General features: G+C 37.5%; 1 protein-coding gene across 13 annotated transcripts in view; it reads left to right on the top strand.

Moving 5' to 3' along the window:
* LOC135227023 (focadhesin-like) overlaps positions 1–26,481 on the top strand; it is a 600,481-nt gene that overhangs the window by 332,644 nt on the left and 241,356 nt on the right. For 7 of the 13 annotated variants that reach the window (XM_064266801.1, XM_064266803.1, XM_064266802.1 and 4 more), the window contains 3 exons: positions 5,377–5,439; positions 6,843–6,997; positions 11,665–11,877. In XM_064266801.1, coding sequence (XP_064122871.1) covers positions 5,377–5,439; positions 6,843–6,997; positions 11,665–11,877 — 431 coding nt within the window. The remainder of the gene's footprint in view (positions 1–5,376; positions 5,440–6,842; positions 6,998–11,664; positions 11,878–26,481) is intronic. The other 6 variants (XM_064266808.1, XM_064266810.1, XM_064266807.1 and 3 more) reach the window with 1 other exon arrangement.

Here is a 26,481-nt window from a genome sequence, read left to right as displayed (position 1 = left end):
AGGATTCAGTCCTCCATACACCTGTGGGAGCAAGACATACATTTTTGGGAGAAATGGGAAAGCGAGATCTTTGGAACCATGGGTGAAGAATGTTTTCAGAGAAGGGTACTCCATCCTGTTCAAAGAAACCCCTCCTTTAATGTCTTCTTCCATCGCCTTGAAGGCGTATTTAGAAGGCACAGAGAAGTTTTTGGCTCTGTCAAAGGAGGTTTCAGCTCTTATCATGAAACAAGCAATAGAAGTGGTAGAGGACACATCATCAGAGCAATTCTATAACAGACTTTTCGTCGTTCCCAAGTCATCAGGAGGTTGAAGGCCGACCCTGGTTGTAAGTGCTCTGAACTCTTTGTACGAACAACGAAGTTCAAGATGCAGATGAACAAGTCAGTTTTATTGGCCATTCATCAGGTAGACTGGATGTTATCCATCGATATGAAATTCGTGTACTTCCACATGCTTACTCACCCAGAATCCAGGAAGTACCTAAGGTTTGTGTTCCAGGACCAAGTCTCAATTTCGGGTGTTGTGCTTCAGATTGCCCACAGCCCCTCAAGTTTCCACCCGAGTACTCGTCCCTCTGAAGTGTACGGGGGACCTAATGAAGACTTTTTAATTAGCCCAAGACCTAGGTATTACGATAAGTCAAGAGAAATATCAGTTAGCCCCAACTGAATGCATAGTCTATTTGGGGATGAAGATAGACTTGAGTTTTTAGTTTTTTCCATCAGACAACAGAATTCAGTCTGGCATCCAGAAAGTTTGCCACTTCTTTGATCTCCAGTATTTCTTGGCCAATGACTGATGAGCCTCTCAGGAACCCTCCCTTCCATTGAGATATTTGTTCCCTTGCGGAGACTGCATGTAAAACCCTTGCAGTTCTTCCCAAAAGCCAATTGGAGCAAAAAGGCTCTTCCAGATTCGTTCATCTTTCCCATCACACCGGAGGTAAAAGAGGACCTTCATTAGTGGTTAAAAGAAGGTAGATTCTTAGTAGGGAAATTGCTCACTCAAATGAACCCAAACTGAACTCTGTTTTCCGAAGAACGGAAGGTTATTCATTTGGCACTTCAGAACTTCGCTTCAGTGACATGCAATGTAGCAGTAGTGGTTCACTCAGACAGCACGTCTGTGCTGGTGTACATTTGCATTCAGGGAGGAACTCGCTCTTTTTCCCTGTGTAAGGCCGCCAAAGAACTTCTCCTTTCGGCCCAAAACAACCAGCCCCAGAATCTCATTCAGGGCAAGTTGAACTTTTTTGCAGACGAGTTGAGCCTGTTTGTGATGTCATAAAACCATCCCCTGCCCGTATTGCTCTCCTACCATGGATCACATCGAGCATGGGCAACAGATGCGATGCTCCAGGATTGGTCAAACCACCTGGAGGTTTACGTCTTCTCCCATTCATTCTATTTAGGGAAGTCACATACAAATTCTGATCTGATCACAAGACGTCGATGATCCTGATTGCTCCTTTCTGGCCACAAAAGGAATGGTTCCTGGATCTCCTAGATCTTCTGACGGATTTTCCAATGCTCTTTTCATAACAAAATCTGCTCAAACAGCCTCATTTCAACCGTTTCGTCAAGGCTTATCCACTCTCACTCTGACATGCTTCAGACTGTCGGGAAGCTTGTCAGAGCAAAAGGTTTTTCAAGAATACTATATTTAGTCATAGAGGCTTAGACTTAGCCTCGAATTAGGACATTTCCGACTTAGTTAAATTCATTTCCGACTTAGTTAAGTTCATTTCCAACTTGGTTAAGTTGATACCACTAAACAAGTTGCTCAATCCTCTGAACCATTACACTTTTTTTTTGCTCAGAGATTTAACCAGGAAAACTCTTTCTCATCACGTTGGCCACAGCAAAAAGTCGGTGAACTTCAAACCCTTAATAGATAGGGTGGTTTCACTCAGGAAGATGTGGTTTATTCTTATATCGTAGGGTTCTTAGCAAAAAATGAAAACCCTTCTAACCCTTGGCCTCAGTCCTTCACCTTATGAAGAGTCTTAACAGGAATCCTTGGTCATTCAGAACAAGAGAGAGTGTTATGTCCAATGAGAGCCTTAAAACACTATCTTGATCGAACTAAGAGTATTAGAGGGGACTTTAATAACCTCTGGTGTTCAGTTAAAGACCCAAAGAGACCTCTCACCAAGAATGCTATTTCTTTCTTCTTGAGAGATACTATTGTTGAATCTCATTCGAGTATCCAGAAAGAAACCTTGCCATTATTGAATGTGAAAGGTCATGATGTTCGAGCGGTAGCCTCATCTTTAGCTTTTAGGCGTATTCTCTCCCTGACTACAATCATCTAGTCAACTTATTGGAAATGTCGATCAGTGTTTGCAAATCACTATTGACATGATGTAGAAACAGTGTTTGAGGGCTGTATACATTAGTTCCTTTATCAGCAGCTGGCGTGGCACAAGGGAATGAGGGGTATAAGTTCTACCTCTGTTTGCTCTATCTCCTTGCCGTGTGTGAGGTAATCAAGTTTGGGAAAACCTGGGTTTATACTTGGTAGCTGGAGTACCCACCAGGTATTTCTTTTAATCAGATGGGTATTGTTTTTAACTTGGTGTACAGTTACATAATAGATTTTATTATTTATTGTCATGTTAAGCCCAGGGCAAGGGCATTAGGAGCGCCTCAGTGGCGTGACCGGTATAGTCTTGGCATGCCACCTCAGTGGCCGCGAGTTGATTCTCGGGCATTCCACTGAGGGGTTAGAGATGTGTATTTCTGGTGATAGATGTTCACTTTCGATGTGGTTCGGAAGTCACGTAAAGCCGTTGGTCCCGTTGCTGAATAACCACTTGTTCCATGCAACGTAAAAACACAATACAAACAAAAAGCAAGGGCATTAGTTTTGCTTTGGTAGTCTTCGGATTACTCCTTGACTACAAAGCTCCCACTAAAGTAGGGACAACTCCTGATGCTATAGTCATGTCTACTACAGGTCAAGATGAGTATTGACTGGAGGCAGTATCTCTTGCTCTAGCTCTCACCAGGTAAGGTTACAACAAGCATTCCTAAAATGCTAGCTTTTTGTATATTTCAAATTCATTTTAATTTATAAATTTTTTGTCCATTTCAAATTCATTTTCATTTATAAATGCTTTGGAGTAGTACATGCTCATAAGTCCCACCTGTCAATGTGGGATTCAGCTATGTAATTTCCACTTAGTAAGTTAGTATATATAAATGACATTGTTTTAATAAAATTATTTTTTATATACATATGCTTACCAAGTAATTACATAATCGAAGCCCTCCTCCATCCCATGCATGGATATAGTAGAGCATAAAAGAACTGAGCTTTTCAACTAAGTTGTACCTATTCTTCCCCAGATGCGGGCGGGCGCACTCACCTTCACCAAAACAGTAGAGTGCTACCATGAATTTTTTATCTAAAGCTGCCATTAAAAGTAGAAACTATAGCTATGTAATTACTTGGTAATTAAAACCTAATTTTATTATAAAAATTTCATTCTTATATAAGTAACTTGCCCATTAGTTACTTAGCTAACAATTTCTTGCCTCAGCAGCTTAAAAAATTGAAAACTTTGCTGGCAGTGCTTCACAGATTTAGTGCAGGTGACTGGTCCCACCCACCAGCGGGAATACCAAGAACTAGTAGCGAGCAACTTCATTCTGTTTCTGCTGATGTTCGGATAACACTGATTGTTGATGGCAGCTGTATTCTTAAATTTGAAGGTCAGAGACTGGATTTCGGGAAAGGATTATCACTGGTTTCTAGTAGCCTTCAAGCTCTCGGCTTTCAGGACAGTATTTTATTGTTTTGTTATTAATGGGCCTGCAGAAGTGAATTCGCAATCTGTTTAAATACCTGTAGCTTGGTTTACCACGCTATCACCCTTACAGGTTAACGTAATAATGTAAACATTGCATTCATTGCCGAACTAATACTTACATTTGAGAAACAAATAATAGCATAATAATTTACATAAACATTGCACATTGGTTTCATTGCCTTTCCCTAAAAAGTTATAACATATTTTTGTTTGCTACCAGGCTGATATGTTTTGATAGTGAACACATATCTGAGAGTCTCAATTAATATCTGATAGATTTGAGCAAACTTTGTCAGTAAAGGACAACTTACCTTTTGTGAGTGCATAAAAACTTCATTTTGCGTTCGTTATCTAGTTTACTGATTAATGTAATAAACGTAGATTTTGCGTTTTTTACCAAACAAATACTTCCGGTATTGAAATGTAAATCTGCAAGTCTCAATAATGTTTGATTGGTATACGTATTTGTATAATGGTACTCTGGGTACTTAAACTAGTGTCGGTAAAAGTTAACATTCCTTGTTCGAGTAACGTAATAAAAGTACTATTGTAATACTATTGTATTTGCTATTGGACCAATTTTTTTATAATGAAATGCATATCTACACATTGATAATGTGTGAAAGTAGTTGAGATATGTATGTATGATGGTACTCATTGTATTTCAGTTATGATATAGGTAAAGGTTAATTGCCGTTTCCGAGTAGCGTACTAAACATTGGTATTGTGATAACCACCAGACATATACTTTCAGTAAGGATATGCATATTTGCAATTCTCATTAGAATTTGAGATATGCCTGTACAGTGTTCTCCCACTTTTACACCGTATTGGGTTCCAGAACCTGCCACGGAAATGCAAAAATGCAGAAATGCAAAAATCCCCTCTAAAAATGCTCATAACTGGCTTATAACTGCTAAATACCCTGTACCCCATACTCTAAAATGCTTATAACTGGTGGGTGTGACCAGTCACCTGGACTAAATCTGTGAAACGTTATCCGTGAACTTTTGAATTTACAAGCTGCAGAGGCAAGAAATTGCTAGCTAAGTGTAATTACCAGGTATACTATATATAGAATTTTATTTTATCATTAAAATGTCATTTTTTAGCTCATTTTAGTCTATTATTAGACACATTGATAGATTGAGATAGACCTTTTTCATGTTTGCTAAGTTTTTCAGAATTTATATCTATAACTATTGTAATGTGTCTTTGTCATTATTGGTAGTAATTTGTTTTGTAAAAAGTTTAAGTTGTTTGTTGAGTTGGAAGTGTAAGTGCTTTTCTAATTTGATTGTATAATTTTTGGACTTATTAATGTTTTGGTTACAGATAAGAGAAACCAAGTGGTATCGATGTTTATTAAAACAAAGTCTTTGTTCCATGTAGCATAGAAGTTTATTAAAACAGTCTTTTTGTTTTTCATATATAACTGAGTGTGTGCCATATTCATATTCATAACATTTTGATGGGGATTATCTACATTTTCTGCTTTTGTAATATATTCATCCCATGGTAAATTGTTGATGGTAGCCAGTGCCAAATTTTATTTCCAGGCAGTCACAAAGCTGCATTCAAAAGCTTTGGACAACAAGGCAGATGGGACTTCTTTGTATGAGGTATGTACTAATGATAATTTTCTTGGCTAAATAAACTTGGAATGTGACATCTGAATTATCCTAATGTGGTCTTTGTCAGATTTTTTTTAATGCATTGCATAGAAATTTCTATTATTATTATTGTCATTATTATTATTATTATTATTATTTTATTTTATTATTATTATTATTATTACTATTATTATTATTATTATTTTTTTTTTTTTTTTTTTTTTTTTTTTTTTTTTTTTTTTTTTTGCTCTATCAGTCCTCCAATTCGACTGGGTGGTATTTATAGTGTGGGGTTCCGGGTTGCATCCTGCCTCCTTAGGAGTCCATCACTCTTCTTACTATGTGTGCCATTTCTAGGATCACACTCTTCTGCATGAGTCCTGGAGCTACTTCAGCCTCTAGTTTTTCTAGATTCCTTTTCAGGGATCTTGGGATCGTGCCTAGTGCTCCTATGATTATGGTACGATTTCCACTGGCATATCCCATATCACTTCTTATTTCTGATTTCAGATCTTGATACTTATCCCATTTTTTCCCTCTCTTTCTCTTCAACTCTGGTGTCCCATGGTATTGCGACATCAATGAGTGATACTTTCTTCTTGACTTTGTCAATCAACGTCACGTTCTGGTCTGTTTGCACGTATCACCCTATCCGTTCTGATACCATAGTCCCAGAGGATCTTTGCCGATCGTTTTCTATCACTCCCTCAGGTTGGTGCTCGTACCACTTATTACTGCAAGGTAGCTGATGTTTCTTGCACAGGCTCCAGTGGAGGGGGCTTTTGCACTGAATCATGCCTCTTTTTGTACTGGTTCTGTGCAAGTGCCGGGCATTCACTTGCTATGTGGTTTTATGGTTTCATTTTTTCGTATTGCACTTCCTACATATGGGAGAGATGTTATTTCCGTCTATCGTACTTTGAACATATCTGGTTCTTAGGGCCTGATCTTGTGCCGCTGTTATCATTCCTTCAGTTTCCTTCTTTAGCTCTCCCCTCTGTAGCCATTGCCAATTGTCATCGCTGGCTAGTTCTTTAGTCTGTCTCATGTATTGTCGTGCATTGGTTTGTTGTGCCAGTCCTCCTGTCTTTCTGTCTTTCTCCGTGTCTCTGTTATATTTCTGGATCTTCGTCTACTTTTATTAGTCCTTCTTCCCATGCACTCTTTAGCCACTCGTCTTCACTGGTTTTCAGATATTGCCCCAGTGCTCTGTTTTCGATGTTAACGCAGTCCTCTATACTTAGTAGTCCTCTCCCTCCTTCCTTTCGTGTTATGTATAGTCTGTCCGTATTTGCTCTTGGGTGTAGTGCTTTGTGTATTATTATTATTATTATTATTATTATTATTATTATTATTATTATTATTATTATTATTATTATTATTATTATTATTATTATTATTATTATTTCCAGTCAGAAGAAGTTAAATGCCTTTGGCAGACAGCCAACAAGGGAGATGTCACAGAGGCTACATTAGCCGTTGAAACAATAATCTCCCTGGTTAGAAGTGGGAATCTACCGATGCCAGCTACTTTACAAAATTTCTTAGCTGATGTTACTTGTGCAAAGTAAGTTACATAATTCTTTTTGTGGTTTGAAATTAAAGTAGCTATACAATAGACTATGAGGCATACAAATGCTAAGTGAAACCTGTTATATCATTTTTGTCCCAAATTCTATTGAGAGGACATGTAATACCTAATGTGTGAGATAGAATTTATTTGCTGGAACAAAGCTCTCGGAGCCAGTTGACATTAAATGCAGCTTACCTAGCAGGAAATTTGTTTGCTTATTTGGAATTTTCACACTAAATTCCTTTGTGTATTACCTTCAGTGAGATGGGATGTATGCAAGGGGGGAAAAATCAATGTGAAATTTATTGTACTAGTTATTGCAGTCCATTTATATAATTCAACTTCCCATAAAGATTCTAATACACAATGAATGAATAGTGGCCTTCATTTATACCATGAAAATAAAAGTGGTGTAATGGGTTTGGGTGTTCCTTCGAGCCAAACAAGGGGGTCAAGTAAAAAATTTTAGTCGTTCATTATGCTCTCCATGCAAGGGATCTTAAATATATATCTTGGTAATTTTGTACCATAATGACTTGTGGCAAGTTATGTCAGTAGATTCTAGTTAAAACTTTTCCACATTGACCAGCTATACTAGTTCATTATTCCAAAATTTATTGCCTGTGAAGCTCACTCTTTAGTTTTATTTGTTATATCCTAAGGTTCAAGGTTTGTCATCAGTTTTAATCAAAGAATGGTATTGCATGGAGATCATTAGGTCAGTGTTTTGCAGCATAATAGATATTTATTTAGATGTACATATACTTGCTAGGAAGATTGAGTTCATTTAACATACCATATTTGACAGCATGCAAGATTCCCATTTAAACAATAAGATTATTCAGAATATACACTGGGATCTTATATGTGAAGATAAGGTTTCTGATAGGCTAATGTTTACCCAGGTACTGCAAACTCCATAGTACTGTAATATTACCGGTATTTACACAGATATTTTTTTTATTATTGTACTATACAGTACTTGTATTATTATACAGTGGAACCTCGGTTTTTGTACATAATCTGTTTCAGAACCTCCCACGAAAACGGAAACAATAATTCCCATAAGGAATAATGTAAATACAATTAATGCGATCCAGACCCCTAAAAATATTAACAAAAAATACATTTATAGGGAATAAACAGTTTTACATACAGAAAACAATGAGAAATAGATATAAATGATTAATGAAAAGAATAAATGAACATTTAAAATCACTCTTACCTTTATGGAAAACACTTGTTAGCGTATGGAAGATGGAGAGGAGGGTAGAGGTAAGAGGAGAGGTCATTGTTTGGAAGGGGAATATCCCTCCCAAAGGACTTCAGGTATCAAGGAACTATCTGAGGTTACTTCTCTTCGTTTTTTACTGGCGTTTTCTAAGGGTACTTCCCCTCTTCATTTTTTACTGGTACTAGGAGACCAGCTTTAGAGTTGAACCTACACTTTTTTATTTCCAATTTGTAAATGTAAACATGCTTCATAGTCACTTCCAGAGTCACCATTGGAGTTGGAGAAGATAGAGAGTTATAAATTGTCTTTATACACCAAATAATTATGTAGCTAAAAGTTTCTACAAATCGTCAGCTAGAATTTTGAAATTCGCGGGTCACACTATTTCTAGCAGCTAGGTAACTAGCCCAACCCACTTTTAGGGCAAGAGAAGGACAACTGGCAAACATGGCTTCAGTTTGTTTCCGCTGGCTGATGGCTGTACAACAGTTGTTAGCTCCAGCTTGTTTTGGAATCTGTTTCATTATGGTTGACATTTCATCATGTTTGGTGAAGTTGTTCTTAAAATGTATAGCCTAATGGCCCAATTAGATAGAGTTAGGCTTAATTATGATCTATTTTGACACCTTTTGATTAGTTTTGACTTTCCCAGTTACGATGATTTTCGGACTTAAACATTATGTCAGACTCGAGTACTTCTAGCATTTAGTATTGCATCAGGGGCTGTCAGGCTCGAGTACTTCTAGCTTTAGGTATTCCAGCGAGGGCTGTAATACTTGATTGACTAAAAAATCTTATGACTCTCACTCTGTTTGCACAGATTGCAGGGGAAAGATATGTTTAATAGAAGTAAGATGTAATGAATGTAAGGATTGGGACTTTAAAAAGTGGAAGACTTTAAAATCACACTTGAGTAAATTGGCAAGGGATAGAGAAAGAAAGGTGACGGATAGACAAATAAGCAAGTCTTCAGCTAGCCACGAATCCCATCAGGATGATATTGATGTTGATGAACCTGTAATTTCTATTGACCCTGTTCCCAGTTCTCTATCTGTACTTGCTCCTTTACCCAGCTCCCAGCTCCATTACTTCCAAACCTAACACCATTGCCAGTCTTGAAAGTAGAAGTGATAAGAGGTTTAAGTCTATGTATTGTTGAATCGCTTACATAGTTAGCTACTTCTGTGAAGGTATTTATGAACGATAGGAGTGCTTAGGAGTGTTCGGTGGCTCCTAGTGTTGTTGCTGTGTCAATGGAGTGCTAGTTCTCAAAAATATATTTTCTATATCTGCAAAGCTGTTCAAAGTCTGAGAGTCACACGCCACAAATGTATCAGATCTATCGTCTTTTCAATATTGTGTGATGTGGGGGGGGGGGGGGGGGGGGGGGGGGGGGGGGGGGGGGGGGGGGGGGGGGGGGGGGGGGGGTTGTTCGCTGGTATCTGAGGGAAGGGGTGGAGGGAATGCGAGAGAAAGATTTCCTGCTCAGCCATTAGCTAAGACGGAAGGCTCAGCTTCACACATTTGTGACGTCATAACGCAGTGTGTATGAATGATCGGTATCTTCATCATTGCCATATGTATTATTCAGATCTGCAAATTGTATTCTGATCATCCGCATTACGTATGCATCTGCCTAGAAGTCGAAGAGGAAGACCTATTTTCTTGAAACTAAAAAGCTTGTCCTTAGTTAAAGACCAAGGAAAGAGCAACTTTCATTTTGTCAGCAGTCGACAACTTGAAATGGAGTAAGAATTTTTTTTTTGTACAGGTTAACTTGTTTTGACTAATTTTTGGCATTTGATCATTTATTTTTTTTTATTATTGAAATAGATTTTGATGAAAATGATTAGTGAGAGAGAGAGAGAGAGAAGGAGGAGAGAGAGAGGAGGGAGAGGGAGAGAGAGAGAGAGAGAGAGAGAGAGAGAGAGAAGAGAGAAAATTTATTTCTTATTAAGAAATTATAATTTCATATCAAATTTTGAATTTTCTTCAGTTCTTTTTTACTGTAGAATAAATTTAGATGAAAACGATTACATAGTGAACGTGACAGACAAAGAAACAGACAGGCGCTCATAACCAAGTTCGTTAGGCCTAACGGGAGTGAAGACACGCATGATCCGCCAGTGCCCGAAACTCTTCCGGGAGGATGAGATAGAAGAGTTTGAAAGGTTTTTTGGCAGAGGATAGGTAGAGGAAATTCCATCCAAAAGGTTTTTAAAGGAAATGACTGTATCATTCAGTACACTTGCACCCAATGGTGACAGCGTTTATGTTTGGGAGTTTTCACTATCCTGGGTGTAATTTTAAATTTTTTCAATTTATTAAAACCGTTTTAATGTTTTATATATCCATAAGAACAATTTCATATCAGAAAAAATTACAGTATATTACATAAAAAGTATTGAAAATGGGTAGTATAAAAAAGTTTGCCTTGGCCCTTACGGAATTATTGCCAAAAGGTATGTGTATCGAAGTCTACGATTTTCCAGTTCTGTGAGGCCATGAATAGACCAAATTCTCACATAATTGGGGACTGTACTGTATATATATATATATATCTATAGTATATACTTACCAAAGAATTACACGATTGGAGCCTTCCCTCCCTCCCTTTGCATGAATGAACCTAGGCATAAACAAATTGAAGTCCTGCTTGCTAGTTGTTCCTCTCTTTCCCCAAAAGTGGGTGAGGCTAGTTACCTAGCCACTGGAAATAGTATGTCCTGCAAATTTCAAGATTCTAGCTGCTGATTTGTAGAAACTATATATATATATATATATATATATATATATATATATATATATAGATATATATATATATAATATATATAGTATATATATATATATTATATATATATATATATATACTATATATCTCTCTATATATATATAATATATATATTATATATATAAATATAATATATATGTATATATGTATATATATGTGTGTGTGTGTGTAAAACCTAATTTTACTAAAAAAATCTCATTTTCTGATAAACCCAAGCTACTTTGGTTTTATGTATAAGTTCAGTAGAATAATTATTAAAAAGATTTTTCCTGATGTCCTAGTTGTATGTTATGTTCAGGGTTTTATGCAATATTGTATCTATATATTTTGATGATTACATGTAGTAAACACAAAAAGAAGACAGTTTTAAATGTTTTTGGTCAAGATTTGTATGTAAGTGATAATCGTAAGTTTATCAAGTGGGATACTGGATTCTGGTAAAAATATCAATAGGAGAAATAGTGTTCTAGTAGAATAAATACTTACACTAGAGCCTCACAGCTTATCATAGTATCATTAATTATATGTCAAAACAAGTTCATTAAATCATTGTTTACTAATAAAAGTATGTGCTTTATATAAGGTAGCTTAATTTCAAGCCTTTTGTGTCTCATTTTAAAAAATATTTATTATTAGGTCCCCAGGTGCCCTTGTTCAAGGAGTAACGGAAATATTGCTGTTGCTCTCGGTAGCAGAATCAGAATCGTCGGATGGAAAGATACAGTGTCCTTTTACAGGTCCTCCAAAAGGTGCAACACATCCATTTGTTACTCTCATTACTAAAAGGCCTGATTTAACATCAGCTGTTATAGAAGAAGTAGCCAGTTTATTGAGACATCCTGACCCAAAGTAAGTTTGAACTTTTTTCTTGACAAAAGTAAATATAACATGTCATGTGGCAGTATGTGTAAATATACATGGTTTTGAAATTTTTTCGTTTCGTATGGGGCTTGTGTATCAATATGAAAGGAGATAGCTAGTGTAGTCATCCAAATAAATTAAATGATATAAGGTTGTCTCTCTTGTTCATGCTGTTGTACATGAGGTACAGTGCCAAATGCATTTGGAGGATGGAGGTTCTCCCAGATGCGTAAATAGGTCTTCTTGCAGCGTTAAAATCCTCTTTTGAATTTTTTTTTCTTCCTTTATTTCTTTTTTTTTTTCTTTCTTTTTTTTACCAAAGACCCATTCTCCTGTTTGAGGAGTGAAATGTGTTCATTGGAGAATTTTTTGAAGATATCCCATTCTGAGGAGTGCAGGATGCAGAACCATAGTTAAGTACGTATCAGTGTGCTGGGCAATGACATCCTTTGCTAATGACTTATTGACCTTAGCATCACAATCTTCATTTTTGTAAGTGCCATAGCTCTGTTTTTGCAAGAAAATCATTGATCTGCCCATCAGCTGGTGGTAGGTAGCCTCAGCCTTACATTCTCAACTAGGTGTTTTTTTGGGATTGTTGAGACCAGTTTTGCCATGGGCAAATCATGAAGGCTACCACTAACGTCCAGCACAGTTATGGTGACTGTGCAGGCAAACCTGAATATTAATGTGAACAACCTGCACAGTTTTTCATGCCTGCACAAGCTACCTGAGCAAATACCTCATCTCAATCAATATTCCTCCAGCCAAACAGCCTATGCAGGTGCACTTCAACATTAATATGGGGAGGCAACTTTTTTTGCTCGGTTTGCTTTCCATTTCCTGTATGTACCAGTCAAGAACACTGTTGATTTTTATTAGATTTAAGTGTTTATATATCTAAGTTAATGATGTACTGTATAAGATTTACTTGTGTTTTTCATAATTGATATAGATGTCAGAATATGTATTTATAATTTTGCAATTTTTCCACAGAACAAATAATTGTGTATAATGAAAGCTGAAAGTAGCAGCATCATTCCTGAATGTCATGTAGGTTTCATTGAAATCTATATGAATGAGATTTTACTGGAGCAAGTAAAATCCAAAGACTGTCTTAGCAGATTAAGCCTATGTATGTTTATTTGTGGTTATAAACCATATAAGCAAGTTTTTAAATGAACATAAATATTCATTATGGCAAATAGTACAAAACATGAATAGGTATATAATGCATCATATAGTAATTATTTTTTAAAATGAGAACAAAAGACTTATTTTACTTTCTGATGAAAAAATTAAACAGTGTTAGACTAGGAATACTTATTCATTGTTCACCTCACATTTAAACCAGTTTTGAAATGAAACTAGACTAATCAACATACAAAGGAAAACGGTTTAAACTATGGATGTTCACTCGTAACACTTCATAAGAAAGTAATTCTTAAAATTAAAAGAAGTCAGTATTAAGTATTCTGATGAAACAGAGAAAAATAATACTTGTCATATATAGTATGTCAACTTTGAAATGAAAACAAACACTAACTTAATTAACACAATTATCTTGCCATGGTACTCTTCCTTCATTCATAAAATATTTAACAAACATAATGAAAGTCCTTGGTGGAAAAATAAACTATTTTAACCAATTCACATGTGAGTATTGAATTCATTTTTTCAACTAATCTTTCACTGGATGTGGTACTTGACATTATGAATTTTTTATGCTATCAGCTACCCAATTATAGCCAGACCATCATCTGTTGATGCTATGGCAGCAATGGAGAACGGAGGGAAAAAGCTGTATCGTTAGTGGTGATGCCTGCACAGGCTGACTGTGCAGGCAAAACTGTGCGGTTATAATTGAACAATAGTGGCAGCCTTAACCATTAGTTGCGGAGCTCTCCTCTTGGCACAGCTCAGTCACTGAGGTTTCCTTCAGTGGTTTATATGGATGCTGTAGCTTGGAGATCCTACATGCCTAGTCCAGACTTTCATAAATGAAGATTTATCCTCTTAAAAAAAAGATGATCCTCCACTTTGAAGACCTTTTGCTGGAGGTAGAAGGATATTTACTATTTGGTTTTTCTGTTAGATGGGGAATAGTTTGAAGAACAAACTAACGTAATTGCTAAGACCCTCAGATGAAACTCATGGGAGCAATCTGTTGAAGATTTCATGTTGTTCTTGGTTATGTAATTAGTGAATCACTGGAGTGCTAAGGAGATGAGATTTGGAGCAGTGTGTTTTCTTTCCACCAGGTAAGCCTGACTTCAAACTATTTCGAGCGCCAATCAAACCTTGAGAATCCCATTTTTGTAGTCTTACTGATGAGGAGCTGTGTTTCTTTTACCATTATCAGGGTACCCCGCAGAGTTTGCATGGCATCTGTCCATATAGTAGTCTCTAGGAAGCTCATGGCACAGACTGCATGGTGGAGGGATCTTCTTGGCACTGCTCTTGCCAGAGGGCTGGAGTGGCAGCCTCAGAATAGGAGCAGTTGACGTAACAGTTAGTGTAATTTCTGGCACAGATACCCAAGGTAGGTTATTAGTTGCTGCTGAGGGAACTATTGATACCATCCAGTTATGTTGACAATTAAATTGAGAAGAAAGCAGACTACAGTTGATATTGAACTGGTTAAACTATCTGTCACTGGAGATGGTCCATAAAGGCAGGGTCCATTGCTTGAGCAATGGCTGGAGCTGAAGAGGGTGGGAATGCTATTAGAGGCACAGTCAGCAGTTGGTGACTGAGCCATCAGGATAGGTGGCATAAATAGGGCAACTGATTAGTTTGGAGAGGGAGATGGGGGAAAATCCAAGCCTAGCATAAGTGACAACAATTTAGTAGGCTTGTATACATGCAACAAGGTTATATCAGTTAGTTTTGTCTTGACTGTGACACATTTGATTAACATAAGGTGCTTTTTGAGGGTGAGAGCATGAAATGGTGCATCCAGAGTTATCTGATGATGCTTCTTGCATGCCTCTCTTATAATGATGGTTTTAACATCTTTTCTGCAAGAAGCAAAACCATTTGACTATATCCATGTCTCACAGGCTTCACAAATTAGTTTAACACTGCTTTTTCCAGCCAGAGGACACAGAAGATGGAGTCTCTTGTCAAGACATGAATGAGTTGCAGGTCTTCCCTGGAAACTCCTGACACTTATGTTGAGATGTACAGAAGGGGTCGGGGGGAGGTTGCATAAAAAAAAAACACGAAGAAACCTGTAGGTTTAAATTATGAAAAGCAACCTTTTCTAGCATGTTTCCTTACTCTTTATTTTAGGTGATACGTACCATGGTTATAATGAGAGTAAAAAATTCAAAAGATCATAAACAATCCCTGACAAATGCTGCAATAAAAATAAGATTTTAAAATATGGGTTCACTTAATAAGATATGTTATTCAGTCCAAGAATAATAACTAAAATTCATAAGGCAGAAAATTCCCTTAATCCTTTAGAGCTGGGCTAAAAAAAAAAAAGACCGGGCAAACTTTGAGGTCAGTCAGTTAAAGAAAAAGCACATCAATGGAAAGAGGGAGACAAGCAAATGCACATTGTGTAAGAAAATGAATTCTAAACATCCCCCTACCTTCCACATGAAGTTGAAAGCAACTGTTTACAACCCCTTTGGGCCTATTTTACAAGAAAGTCTTAAGTTTGACCAAGTTATACATGTTTTTCTTATAATTTATTTTATTTTGTAAAATTATAATTACAGCTCACAGCAGATAAGAACTAAAATCAGTAACAAATTCTGAGTATGTTTGTTGTAAAATATTTATGTAAATTTACAGAGATCAAAGATATTGTAATTTTTTTAAATTACCTTATATACTCGCGTATCATGTGACTTTTGAATCCTTAATTTTGGAGCTAATTTTAAGGGGGTCGCATCTTACATGAGATATAAAGTTTGAGTATGTAATAATCATATATTAGTATCATATGATAAAATACAAACATAATAGATATGCATCATTTCCATGGATATTTTAAAGTTTTGTTTTACTTGACTGCATCCAATAATATTATATGTATTTTCATATTTCTATTATTTGTTTGTATTATAAAATACAAACATAGCAATCAATGTTATGTTTTGGAAATCAGCTGAGGGCGATTGAGGAGTAAGTTTGTTTTGCTGTGTTGAACTCAAATCAGAACGACTTTCTTGCCTCTAGTTAGCGCAAATGAATCTCAAGATACTCTATTTATATGAGACAAGGTTATTTTACGTTATACAAGGTGTTTTTAAGTGGAAATATTACTTGAAAACGTATAGTTTGTGAACGAAATTTAGTTATTTTTTTCGTTAGTAGATGGCGCTGAGGGCATGTTTATTGCGTAAACAAAAATTCATGCTCCGTTCGATATTTTCACTATATCTCGTCAGAATACTACGAGGTTTACGTATTTATCTTTTATTGGAGTGAAAAGAGTAAAATGTGTTCTTTTCATGCCCAATAGTTGTGATTAAAACACGCTTCTCTCAAATTTTGTTTACGGTCGAGTTTGATGGTACTATACCAAAGATTGCGAAAGTTTTATCAACGTTGCCGATGCACGATAATAGTTGTTAGCATATCGACATTCTTTTCTCAACTTCAACTAAAACTTACAGATTAAATTTAGCAGTACGTATATGCCCTTGCTGATCTTTTATCCATAGCGAGTAAGGCTATAATACTATTATCGTGCACCGGCAACAAGGATATAACTCCAATAAACTTATGCCATCAAACACAACCATAGATAAAATTGAGAGAACATTATTTTAATCAACACTTCTGGTCTTGAAAGAACACATTTTACTGTTGTTTTCATGCCGATAAAAGATAAGTAACGTAACAGTAAAGTTCGTACTACGATGAAATGAAGTGAGAATAGCGAATGGAATCACGTAATATTTTTACATAAACATGACCACAACGCAATCTGTTAACGAAAAAAATACTTTAGTTAACAAGATATATTAAATTCATATTAAGACTTAAAAACACGTCTTGTAATGACATATTACCTTGTCTCATATAAGTAGAGCATCTAGATATTTTACGCTAACTAGAAGAAAGGCAATTCGCTCCGAAATGAGTTAAATATGGAGAAATAAACTCGTATTCGCTATCAGCTGATTTCCAAACAAAACACTGACTGCATTGTTAGTATTTTATGATACAACAATATGAGAATACATACAATATTATTGGATACTGTACTGTATAACTTTTTATTTCGTAAATATACATAGCCGTCAGCAGCCTGACATCGCTCAATTAGGTGTGCCAATGTCGGTCTGAATCTGATTCCTGTTTCGTGTCCATTTTTGTTTTGCTTTTATGTGATAGTCATAATGCATTGAAACTCCAAAATTGACTTATATTAACAAATTACTAAATTATATCGTATATGCAGTATACAGTATACTGAAGGCTAGGCTACTGTATTCGTATATCGCACGGTATCATCATCGTATAGGCGAGGCTAACTTGTTAAATGTTATTAAATTTCTCTTTGTACTGAATCATCATAAGCCAATGTGCACTGAACCTAGAGAATTAGCTGAAATTAATAATTAGTATGTCATATATGTAAAAAGTATGCTGTGTAGTGTAGGCTAGGCTACCCTATATGTAAAGATGTTACTGATTACCATCTTTACGCTAATATAATATTCTTACAGTAAATTAACATGGGCTGACTTTCATCCAAATTGATTTATGACTGGTTGTTCGTAACCAGTTGCGGTAGTAAGTCGACTACTACCTGTAATGTAAAAATATATCAGTCCTATTCTCATTAACGTCATTTGTAACGTAACTATGGTAATTTTTTTACTATCGTACGATGGTTGACATGCAAGCAAAAAGGCTGTTTTTATCGGATTGGTTGTCCACAGCAAATCAGCTGTTTCTGGCAGTATGCGTTTTCCAAACAAGTATATCATTACTACCGATACTTTTTGCATTCTCTTTTACTTTTTTAAACTTAACTAGAAGATGGGATAGATTAAGAGATGGAGGAAAAGGGGTTAGCCTAACTAAAAAATGGATTAGATAAAAGAGGAGGAGAAGAAGTTAGCCTATTAAATTTTGGTCTCGCAAATTTAACTCGCATGATACGTGAGATACATGATAAAATAATTTTTTGAGGGTGAAAATATGGGGGTCGCATGATATGCGAGATCGCATGTTATGCAAGTATATATGGTATACTTGTTCTTACTAATATTTTTTTTCTCTTTTCTTTGCAAAATATGGCCCTGGGTATATTTATGAACAAATATACAAAACTAGCTGCTGTACCTGGCATTGCTCGGGATAAAAAGGGGCATACCATCCATGATGACAACTCCTACAGGGCGGATTTTGCAATCACTTCTAGAATAAGTAATCACTTGGGATCTTGTCAAGCCAAAGAAATTATGAAAAATCCAAAGAGTATGCTGTCAACTCAGAAAGTTGTAAAAATTGAGGGGTTATGAAAAAGAAGGGTTATGGCCCCCTTAGAAATGGTTTTTGAACTTCAGATTTTAACTAAACTCTCGGGGGGGGGGGGGGGGGGGTGGGGGGGGGGGGGGGGGGGGGTCAGTGTTAAAAATTTGGTAACCCTAGATTTCATAGTCTGGGTGTGCATAATGAACAGACAGAAAGAAATTGCCTTTTATAAATATGTATAGTATATATACTATACATAAAAAGACATCACATGAGAGAGAGAAGTACAACATACTTCTTTCAAGTCCAGACTCATGAGATGCCCACAAAGGGCACAGACGCTGAGCCGAGGCAGTCTAAAAGTTGCCTTTAGTAAATTTATAGGCTGTTGAAGAAATGGAACTTCTTTCCTGCCCAATTCCTACAAATCGATGGCTTTTAATATTGATTCTCTCCGTGTGTTAATCTGCCCACCACTCAAAACCTGTTATTGTTACTCATATGATGATATCCTTCCATGAAGGGTTAACAGAAAAAGAGAGTTTAGGAAGCATCTGCAATATGCTAATGTATAAATTACTATGAGCAGTAAGTGGCAAATATAGGAGGAAGAGAAAAGAGGAAAACACAAGGCAAGAAAAAACTTAGGTGGGCATAACAGTAGCATTCTGTTCAACAAAATTGGGCTAGTTCATCTGTAATTTCTCCACATAGATAAGCCCTTTTGATGAATGGATTTAAATGAACAAACACATCATATTTTCACAGTGTTACATCTTAGTTTTATGTAGAATGTGAAGTAAATCATTTTATTGCAAAACTTCCAAGTAATCAAGCAATTCTTGCACTCTTCCATTTTTGTTTTCCACCTTAATATTTCCTTTCAAGCAATGTCCATAGAACTAGTTAATGGTGATATTTTAAAACATTTCAATTGAAAACATATGTTTCATACTCTGGTTTCAGTAATCAAAAAGTTGGTATACTGATTTATTAAGAATAGAAGTAGGTTGTTTGTCTGTTTGAATTAGAAGTTGACTCATTTTTCTGTGAATGAACAGTGCACTAGGACTCATGTGTTATCTAGCATTAGTTGTTGTTATAGTTATTATAAGGTAGTTAAAGCGTATGCAGTAATTATTGTGATTCCCTAATTTCCGGAATGTTTTGTGCAATTCCTTATTACTATTACAGACTGAGCCACATATAGTAGCGCTGCTTAATTTCAGGACTGTTATTCAAGTGGTGATATGAGCATAATCTAGTTTTTGTACCATTTCATTTTTTGTGATGAACATCCATTATTTCAATATTCAGTACATAATCCAACATTTTTGCATAAAATTGAAATGTTCTTAGTTGATTTCAATTGTTAATTTAACCCTTGCGAGGAAGGCTAAAAAATCAATATGCAGCACCCTAGGCCGGGTGAACTTTGAGGTCGGCCAATTTAAGAAGAAAAAAACATAAATGGAAAGAGGAAGATATGCAAATGCACAAGGTGCAAGAAGAAAAATTCAAAAAATTTTCCTTGCCTTCTATGAGAAATTGAAAATTACTATTTATAACCCCTTGTGGGGCCTCTTTTACAAGACAATTGTAAATTTTACTAAGTTATTCATGTTTTTTCTAATAAGTAAATTTATTTTATTTTGTAAAATTATAATTACGGCTCATACAATATCAAAACAGATGAGAACTAAAATTAGAAACAAATTATGAGCATATGAAAATAACAGCAACTAGCTCATAAGCTGCCTGCTTCTAGATTTTAGCCAGTCTAAAAGTTGCCATTAGTAAATTTATGGGCTATAGAAATAATGGAAACTTTCCACCTGATGCCTTCAATTCAATTCTGTGTGATATTAATGCTCACCATGAGGGGATCTGTCCATTAAGGGTTAATCTGCATTGGATTATACAAACTGCAATAAGTCTTTTGCTATGGTTTCGTGTTAAAAATATTGCAAACAATAGTTCTCCAATTCTGTCATGCCCAGCTAGGAGTGCATTTGAATTTCACACTGACGTTAATGATTTAAGGTGAATGAAATTCTTTGGATATGACATTGTCCTTATGAACAATTTGCCTACCATATATACACACATATCATGCAACTTTTGAAGACTTAATTTTGGAGCTAATTTTAAGGGGGTCGCATCATACATGAGATATAAGATTAGAGTATGTAATATTCGCATACTAGTATTGTATGATAAAAATACAAACATAATGAATATGCATCTTTTCCATGGATCTTTTAAAAAGTTATGCTTTACTTCACTGCAGCCAATAGTATTGTATGTATTTTCATATTACCATTGTATTATAAAATGCAAACATAGCAATCAATGTTTTGGTTTGAAAATGGGCTGAGAACAAATTGCGAGGTAAGTTTATTTCGCCTTATTGAACTCTAATCAGAGCCATTTTCTTGCTTCTAGTTAGTGTAAATGAATCTCAAAAGTACCAAATTGATATGGGACAAGGTTATTTTACGTTATACAAAGCATTTTCAAGTCAAAATATCACTTTAATACGTATTAATATGTATCGGTGTGAATGAAATTTAGTAATTTTTTTTTTTAGTAGATGGCGCTGAGGATATGTTTATTTCGCAAAAAAAAATCAACAGATTGCATTTGATATTTTCACTTGATTTCATCAGAATACTACAAGCTTTACATATTTATCTTTTATCGAAGTGAATGCCGTATACTGTGTTCTTTCATGTCATCATGTCAAATAGTTTTAATTAAAACACATTTCACTTAAATTTTGTTTAAGGAGTTTCATCCATGTTGCCGATGCACAATAATAGTCATTAGCAGATGAACATTCTTTCCTCAGCCTCAGCTACAACTAGCAGCTTAAATTTAGTGGTATATGGCCTGGCCGATCTTTTCTCCATAGTGAATGAGGATGTAGTACGTATTGTAAAAATATATCAGTCCTATTCTGCTTAACGTCATTTGTAACATAAAAACAGTAAAGTAATTTTTCAACTTTTTCTGGCTTATGCATTTACACGAAAAGTATAACATTGCTAATGATACTTTTAGCAATCTCTTTTACTTTTTTTTAACTAGAAGAGGGGATAGATATCTCTTTTACTTTTTTTTAACAACTAGAAAAGGGGATAGATAAAGATAACTAGAAGATGAGATAGATAAAGAGATGGAGGAAAAGGGGTTAGCTTATTGTAATTTGGTCGCAAAAGTTGAACTCACATGTTACATGATCAAATAACTTTTTAAGGGCGAAAATTTGGGGGTCGCATGATATGCGAGATTGCGTGTTACATGAGTATATTTACGGTATTTTGCAACCCTGTATTTTTCTGTTCTTGCTGATAAGGCAAAGATAACCAAAAGCAAGATTCTTTTATGTAAAGCATATGCTAGCAGATTTTGTGTAAATAAAAGAGCACAACAGCTGACCAGTAAAAAAACTTTAATTTGCATTTTTTTTTATAGCAATGCTGAACAAGACATCAACTTCAGCTGGGCAGAAACATTAAAATACAATTGACCTTTGACAAAAACTGTATCCTTCTCTATCGACCTTTAAGTAGGAGCTATATATATATATATATGTATATATTATATATATATAGATATGTTATATATATATATATATATATATATATATATATATATATATATATATATATATAGTATATATATATATATATATATATATATATATATATATATATATATATATATATATATATATATATATATATATATATATATATATATATATATATATATATATATATATATATATATATATATATATATATCTATATATATATGATGTATATATATATATATATATATATATATATATATATATATATATATATATATATATTTACGTATTTAGCTGGCCTTGAGAGAGGCTATATACGTAAACGGAAATAATTGAAGGAAGACAAGTTGAAATTAATTGAACTTACCGTAAAACTGATCATTAATGAATATTTCTTTAGAGGAAAAGGTCGCCAGAAAACTCAGCTCGTTACTTTACAGCTATTTATTTACAAAAAGGCCTGTGCTGGCCTGGAGAAAAGGTAAATGATGGCTCTAACTGGAGTCATTCAAGCTGATTTTCATAAACTCGGGTAATGCACACTTGCGGGCAGAGAGACGGCACGTGACTCATGGAATCTGGAAAAGAATCCCAGACTAAACAAGATAAAAGGAAAAATGACTTCTTGCTTGATTAATTAATTCTTTAAATACTGGGGAGAAGGAACTTTTAATGTTTCACTGAAGTATGCAATGACTTCCTTGGTCTGGGACGATCACACAAGGGGAAGCATGCGGCCATGAGGCAGTGAGAGGGAACAAAGGGAGGATTCCTTTTGTTGCTGGGAAATTGAATTGGAAGAATGAGGATCAAAATGATAATAGGTGATAAGGGACTGGCATTATGCTGTTTCACAAGACGTACCTGGATGCAATGTTCAGTGTGGACCTTTGTAGAAAACGTGGCGCCCGGCTTGGTTTAGGTCTGGGGCTCGGGCGCGCTAGTACGCCGTGGATAGGCCTAAATGGGAAGGCAGGTAGTTGGGCATCTGTCCGAGATCACGTCTCGCAGCCGACTGAGGCAGAACGCAGGTCGTTTGCTTGGGGGTTGGGATTCAGCTTAACCCCCCACGATCAAGGCAAATCCTGGAAAACAAGCATACAGCCAGCAGAGGGGTCACAGGAAAGAGAGCTTAAGATATAGGTCTAAGAAGTAACCAATCTGCCTACATCCTTCCCTATTTTAGGTACGTCCCTAAAGCTGACAAAATAAAAAAGACACTTTTCCCCCCAACTGGGGAACTCCCATATCTCTAGCTGGCGGGTTTGGGTTTCCCGGGTTTTAACGGCTGTTTACTAAAAATCAGCTGATATTCTAAAGAAATGGCGGCCGTTTTTTTCCAAATCGAATTAATTAATAATTGCGGGTAGACGAACGATCTATAAACGTCACAGCTCCCCCTGTTAAGAAGGCATTCACTCCCTTTCAGGCGTGAAGGTCTTGGCTTAAATAAATTGATCGTCTCGACTACCCAGTTCTCCTACTCCAACTTGAAGTTTTTGAGCAGCTATACAGCTAACTACAGTGGCCTACTAACTTATAGCAAAGATGCTAAGTGTACTAACTTAATGTAGTGATGTAATCTAGCCTAAGTAATAACTACGGGTTGTCTGTGACGACAGTCTACTCTACCCCTAGATAGGTTACTTGAAAATCTACTGCTACTAACCTAATGCCCTGGTACTAAATCATTAGCCTAACCTACTCAATACAGTTAAAGGGAGACGCATCATTCCAGAGTGTGGTACGCACAGCAGTAAGTGTCGCCGGAATTGTTAAAACTACGTGAGGTGAGGTAATGAAGCGTGAGGATGATGAGTGGTTAGTGCATTACCAGGATGGAAATGTAATGAGGTAATTATATTTAAGTGAGGGTTAGTATCACCATGGCTAGGGGTTGGAGGGAGGTTAGTTCTACTGGCAGAGATCAGGCTGGCTACCTTCTCTGGGTAGGTGCCAGGATCACTCTGCAATTGAATGCTACACTGTACCTCGGGCACAGGTGTCCCAGGAGATGTGGCTCTTTGGTTAGTGTGTTAATGATTTGCTATGTCCCTTCTTCTTCTTCTCCTTATTCCTCCAGGACCTGGCTATACCAGTCCTAGGAGTAGACGGAGGCACCGACTCTGGGGAAAGGCCAGAAACGCCGGCAGGAGCAGAGGCAGTGTTAGCCTGAGGGATTGCAGGAGAACACCCTACTTCGGTATCTGCAGCAACCGTCGTAGAGGTGGAACCTACTGCAGGGGAGGACCCTCACTCCGGCTGCTGCGACAGCGTCGTAAGGGGAAAACTCCAGGCTGACTCCTGGTCGGGCAGTTCCTGGTTTTCCAGAGGAGGTATGAAGGTTAGGTCTGCCGGAGGTTCATCCTCGGGCGACAGTGGTGAGGGTGAAGACGACTCCATGGACATGGGATTGGCCATGGGCTGTGGTAAGCTCCATGCCTGTTGGAGGATCTCCTGTAGGAGGATCCTTGATTAGGCTAGGCGCCGGCACTAGCTCGGGGCCAGGCGCAGAAGTCAAGTTCTGTGGTGGCTCTACGTCCAGGCTGGATGGAGCTTGGCACTGCCCAGTGCTGCCAAGTGGCACTAGCAGAGAGTTGAGGTCGACTGGACCTGTGACGGGTACCGGAGGTGCAATCCACTTCAGTGTGCCCTTGGAAATGGGAGACAGAGGCTCCTGTCTCTTGTTGAAGGCTAAGCCTGTGGAAAATGGACATTGTCCGCTGCGGGTAGTCGGCTAGGGCCACCTAGGCCAATCATGGAGTGCCCTATTACATTGCAGGTTTTGCAACGGAACTCGTGAAATGGTCAACTCCCTCCTTGTAACGGGGGAAGACTGTTGGTTGGACGTACTTCCTGGAGGAAGTAGAATTTCGATGACTCCTTGCTTGGGAGTGGTTGGTCGTGGGGTTAGGACCCCTAGGCTTCTTGAACGGTGAGGGAGACTTCATGTCTTGCCCTAGGAGGAGGTCGTAACCTCCTGGAATGTAGCTTGCAACTGCAAGAGTACATACTTTGGAGAAACTAGGTCTGGTGACCCTCAATTGGACGGTCGGAAGGATCAGCTTAATATGGTTGATACCTTCAATGGTTATTAAGTGATGTCTATCGACGTTTGCCCCTCAGGGGATTCGATCTTCCCGTATCGGAGATTTGAGCGCCAGAGTCGTCGTAGGCTCTGACGTGGCTTGGCTGATAATGGCTTTGGAGGGGTGCGACGTTATAGGGCCCTTAGCTGGGAGTCTAGGGAGGAAGGATTAGTAACAGCCATTGCGATGGCAGGAATATTGTGATTAGCGCACCCTCCATAGTTGGCAGACATGTGACCCTTGCGGCCACAGTCGCGGCAGAACGTGTTCCAGAACCTCTTCCGTGGCACTGGACGGTAAGGCCGAGATGGCCCCACAGGTTGCGAATCTGTGGAGTCACCAAGGCTGGCAGTGTGCTCTGGCACAGGTGAAAAGTCCTCTCTGGCAGTGATTTGAGGTAGGGAGGTTAAGGAATCCTCCGTTGAATCACCCACGGAAACAAGTCCTGGGTTAAAACTGGTCGGGCTTACCTCTTCCAAAGTGGAGGAGGTAGGCGGTAAGATGGTAAGAGGCTGAGATGATGCGGAAGAAACGTCTGGCTCTGACACTGGGTCAGGGCCAGGCGGTTCACAAATAAAAGGGATGTCGGGGACATCGGAGGCACTAGCCTCTGAATCTAAAACTGATGTTTGATTATGAGGCATGCTGCAGGGATCCGGTGCATCTGGTAGTGGGAGCTGCGTCCAGGGGAGATAACGGCTTAAGTAGATCTCAGCCCAATATCACCTGATAAACATGAAATTGGTCAACTACGCCCAGGCGGCCCAATGTGGGGTTTCCTTGGTCACCTGGTCCAGAAAGGGCATTTTTACATTCGAAGGACCGAAGGAACAGAATAGAGGTTACCGTCAATCCATTCAAAGCTGAATTTCTTCGTTCGTCTGGATTTTGGCACCCCTAGGCAATGCCTTTCTGGAAATAAGGGAGACCTGGGCTTCGGTGTCAGCCATGACTTGTACCACTGATAGGCCGTAGGAGACTGTTCATCAGGCAGGGCTACATGGTAGCCTTGGAGAAGTTCACCTGGAAGCTCTCCTCCCAAGGTAGAGACCGACTTGGGCACTGGTCGGAATCCACAGCATGCCCACGCGCACAACAAGTGGTGCAGAACCTCCGCAACCACCTCTTACCGGGGAGTCCAGCTCATGGTCTGGGGCTTAGAAGCTAGCAGAGAGATTGCGTCATCTAGGAGAGCTAGCTCATGCTTTCTCTCTTCTTCTCTTTCCTTTCTCTCTGCTTCTCTTGCTTTCTCCTCTGCTTCTCTTTCTTCTTGAGCTTCAGGCGCGCGGCAGCCTGCTGCGTTCTTTATCCACTGGTCAAGTGCTGGTCCAGTGTAACCAGCCTCCTTGCCCAGAGTTATGAGGGCTCCGAGCTTCTCTACTCTCTGGCACAGAAGTGTGGAAAGTGGCACTCACTTGGAAATGGGTTCTGCAATGTGGTAATGAAAAGTCTGAAAAG

The sequence above is a fragment of the Macrobrachium nipponense genome, chromosome 15 (assembly GCF_015104395.2).
Source record: "Macrobrachium nipponense isolate FS-2020 chromosome 15, ASM1510439v2, whole genome shotgun sequence".
NCBI lineage: Eukaryota > Metazoa > Arthropoda > Malacostraca > Decapoda > Palaemonidae > Macrobrachium > Macrobrachium nipponense.
Note: the sequence above shows the minus strand (reverse complement) of the source record. Positions and strands in the feature narration are given on the sequence as shown.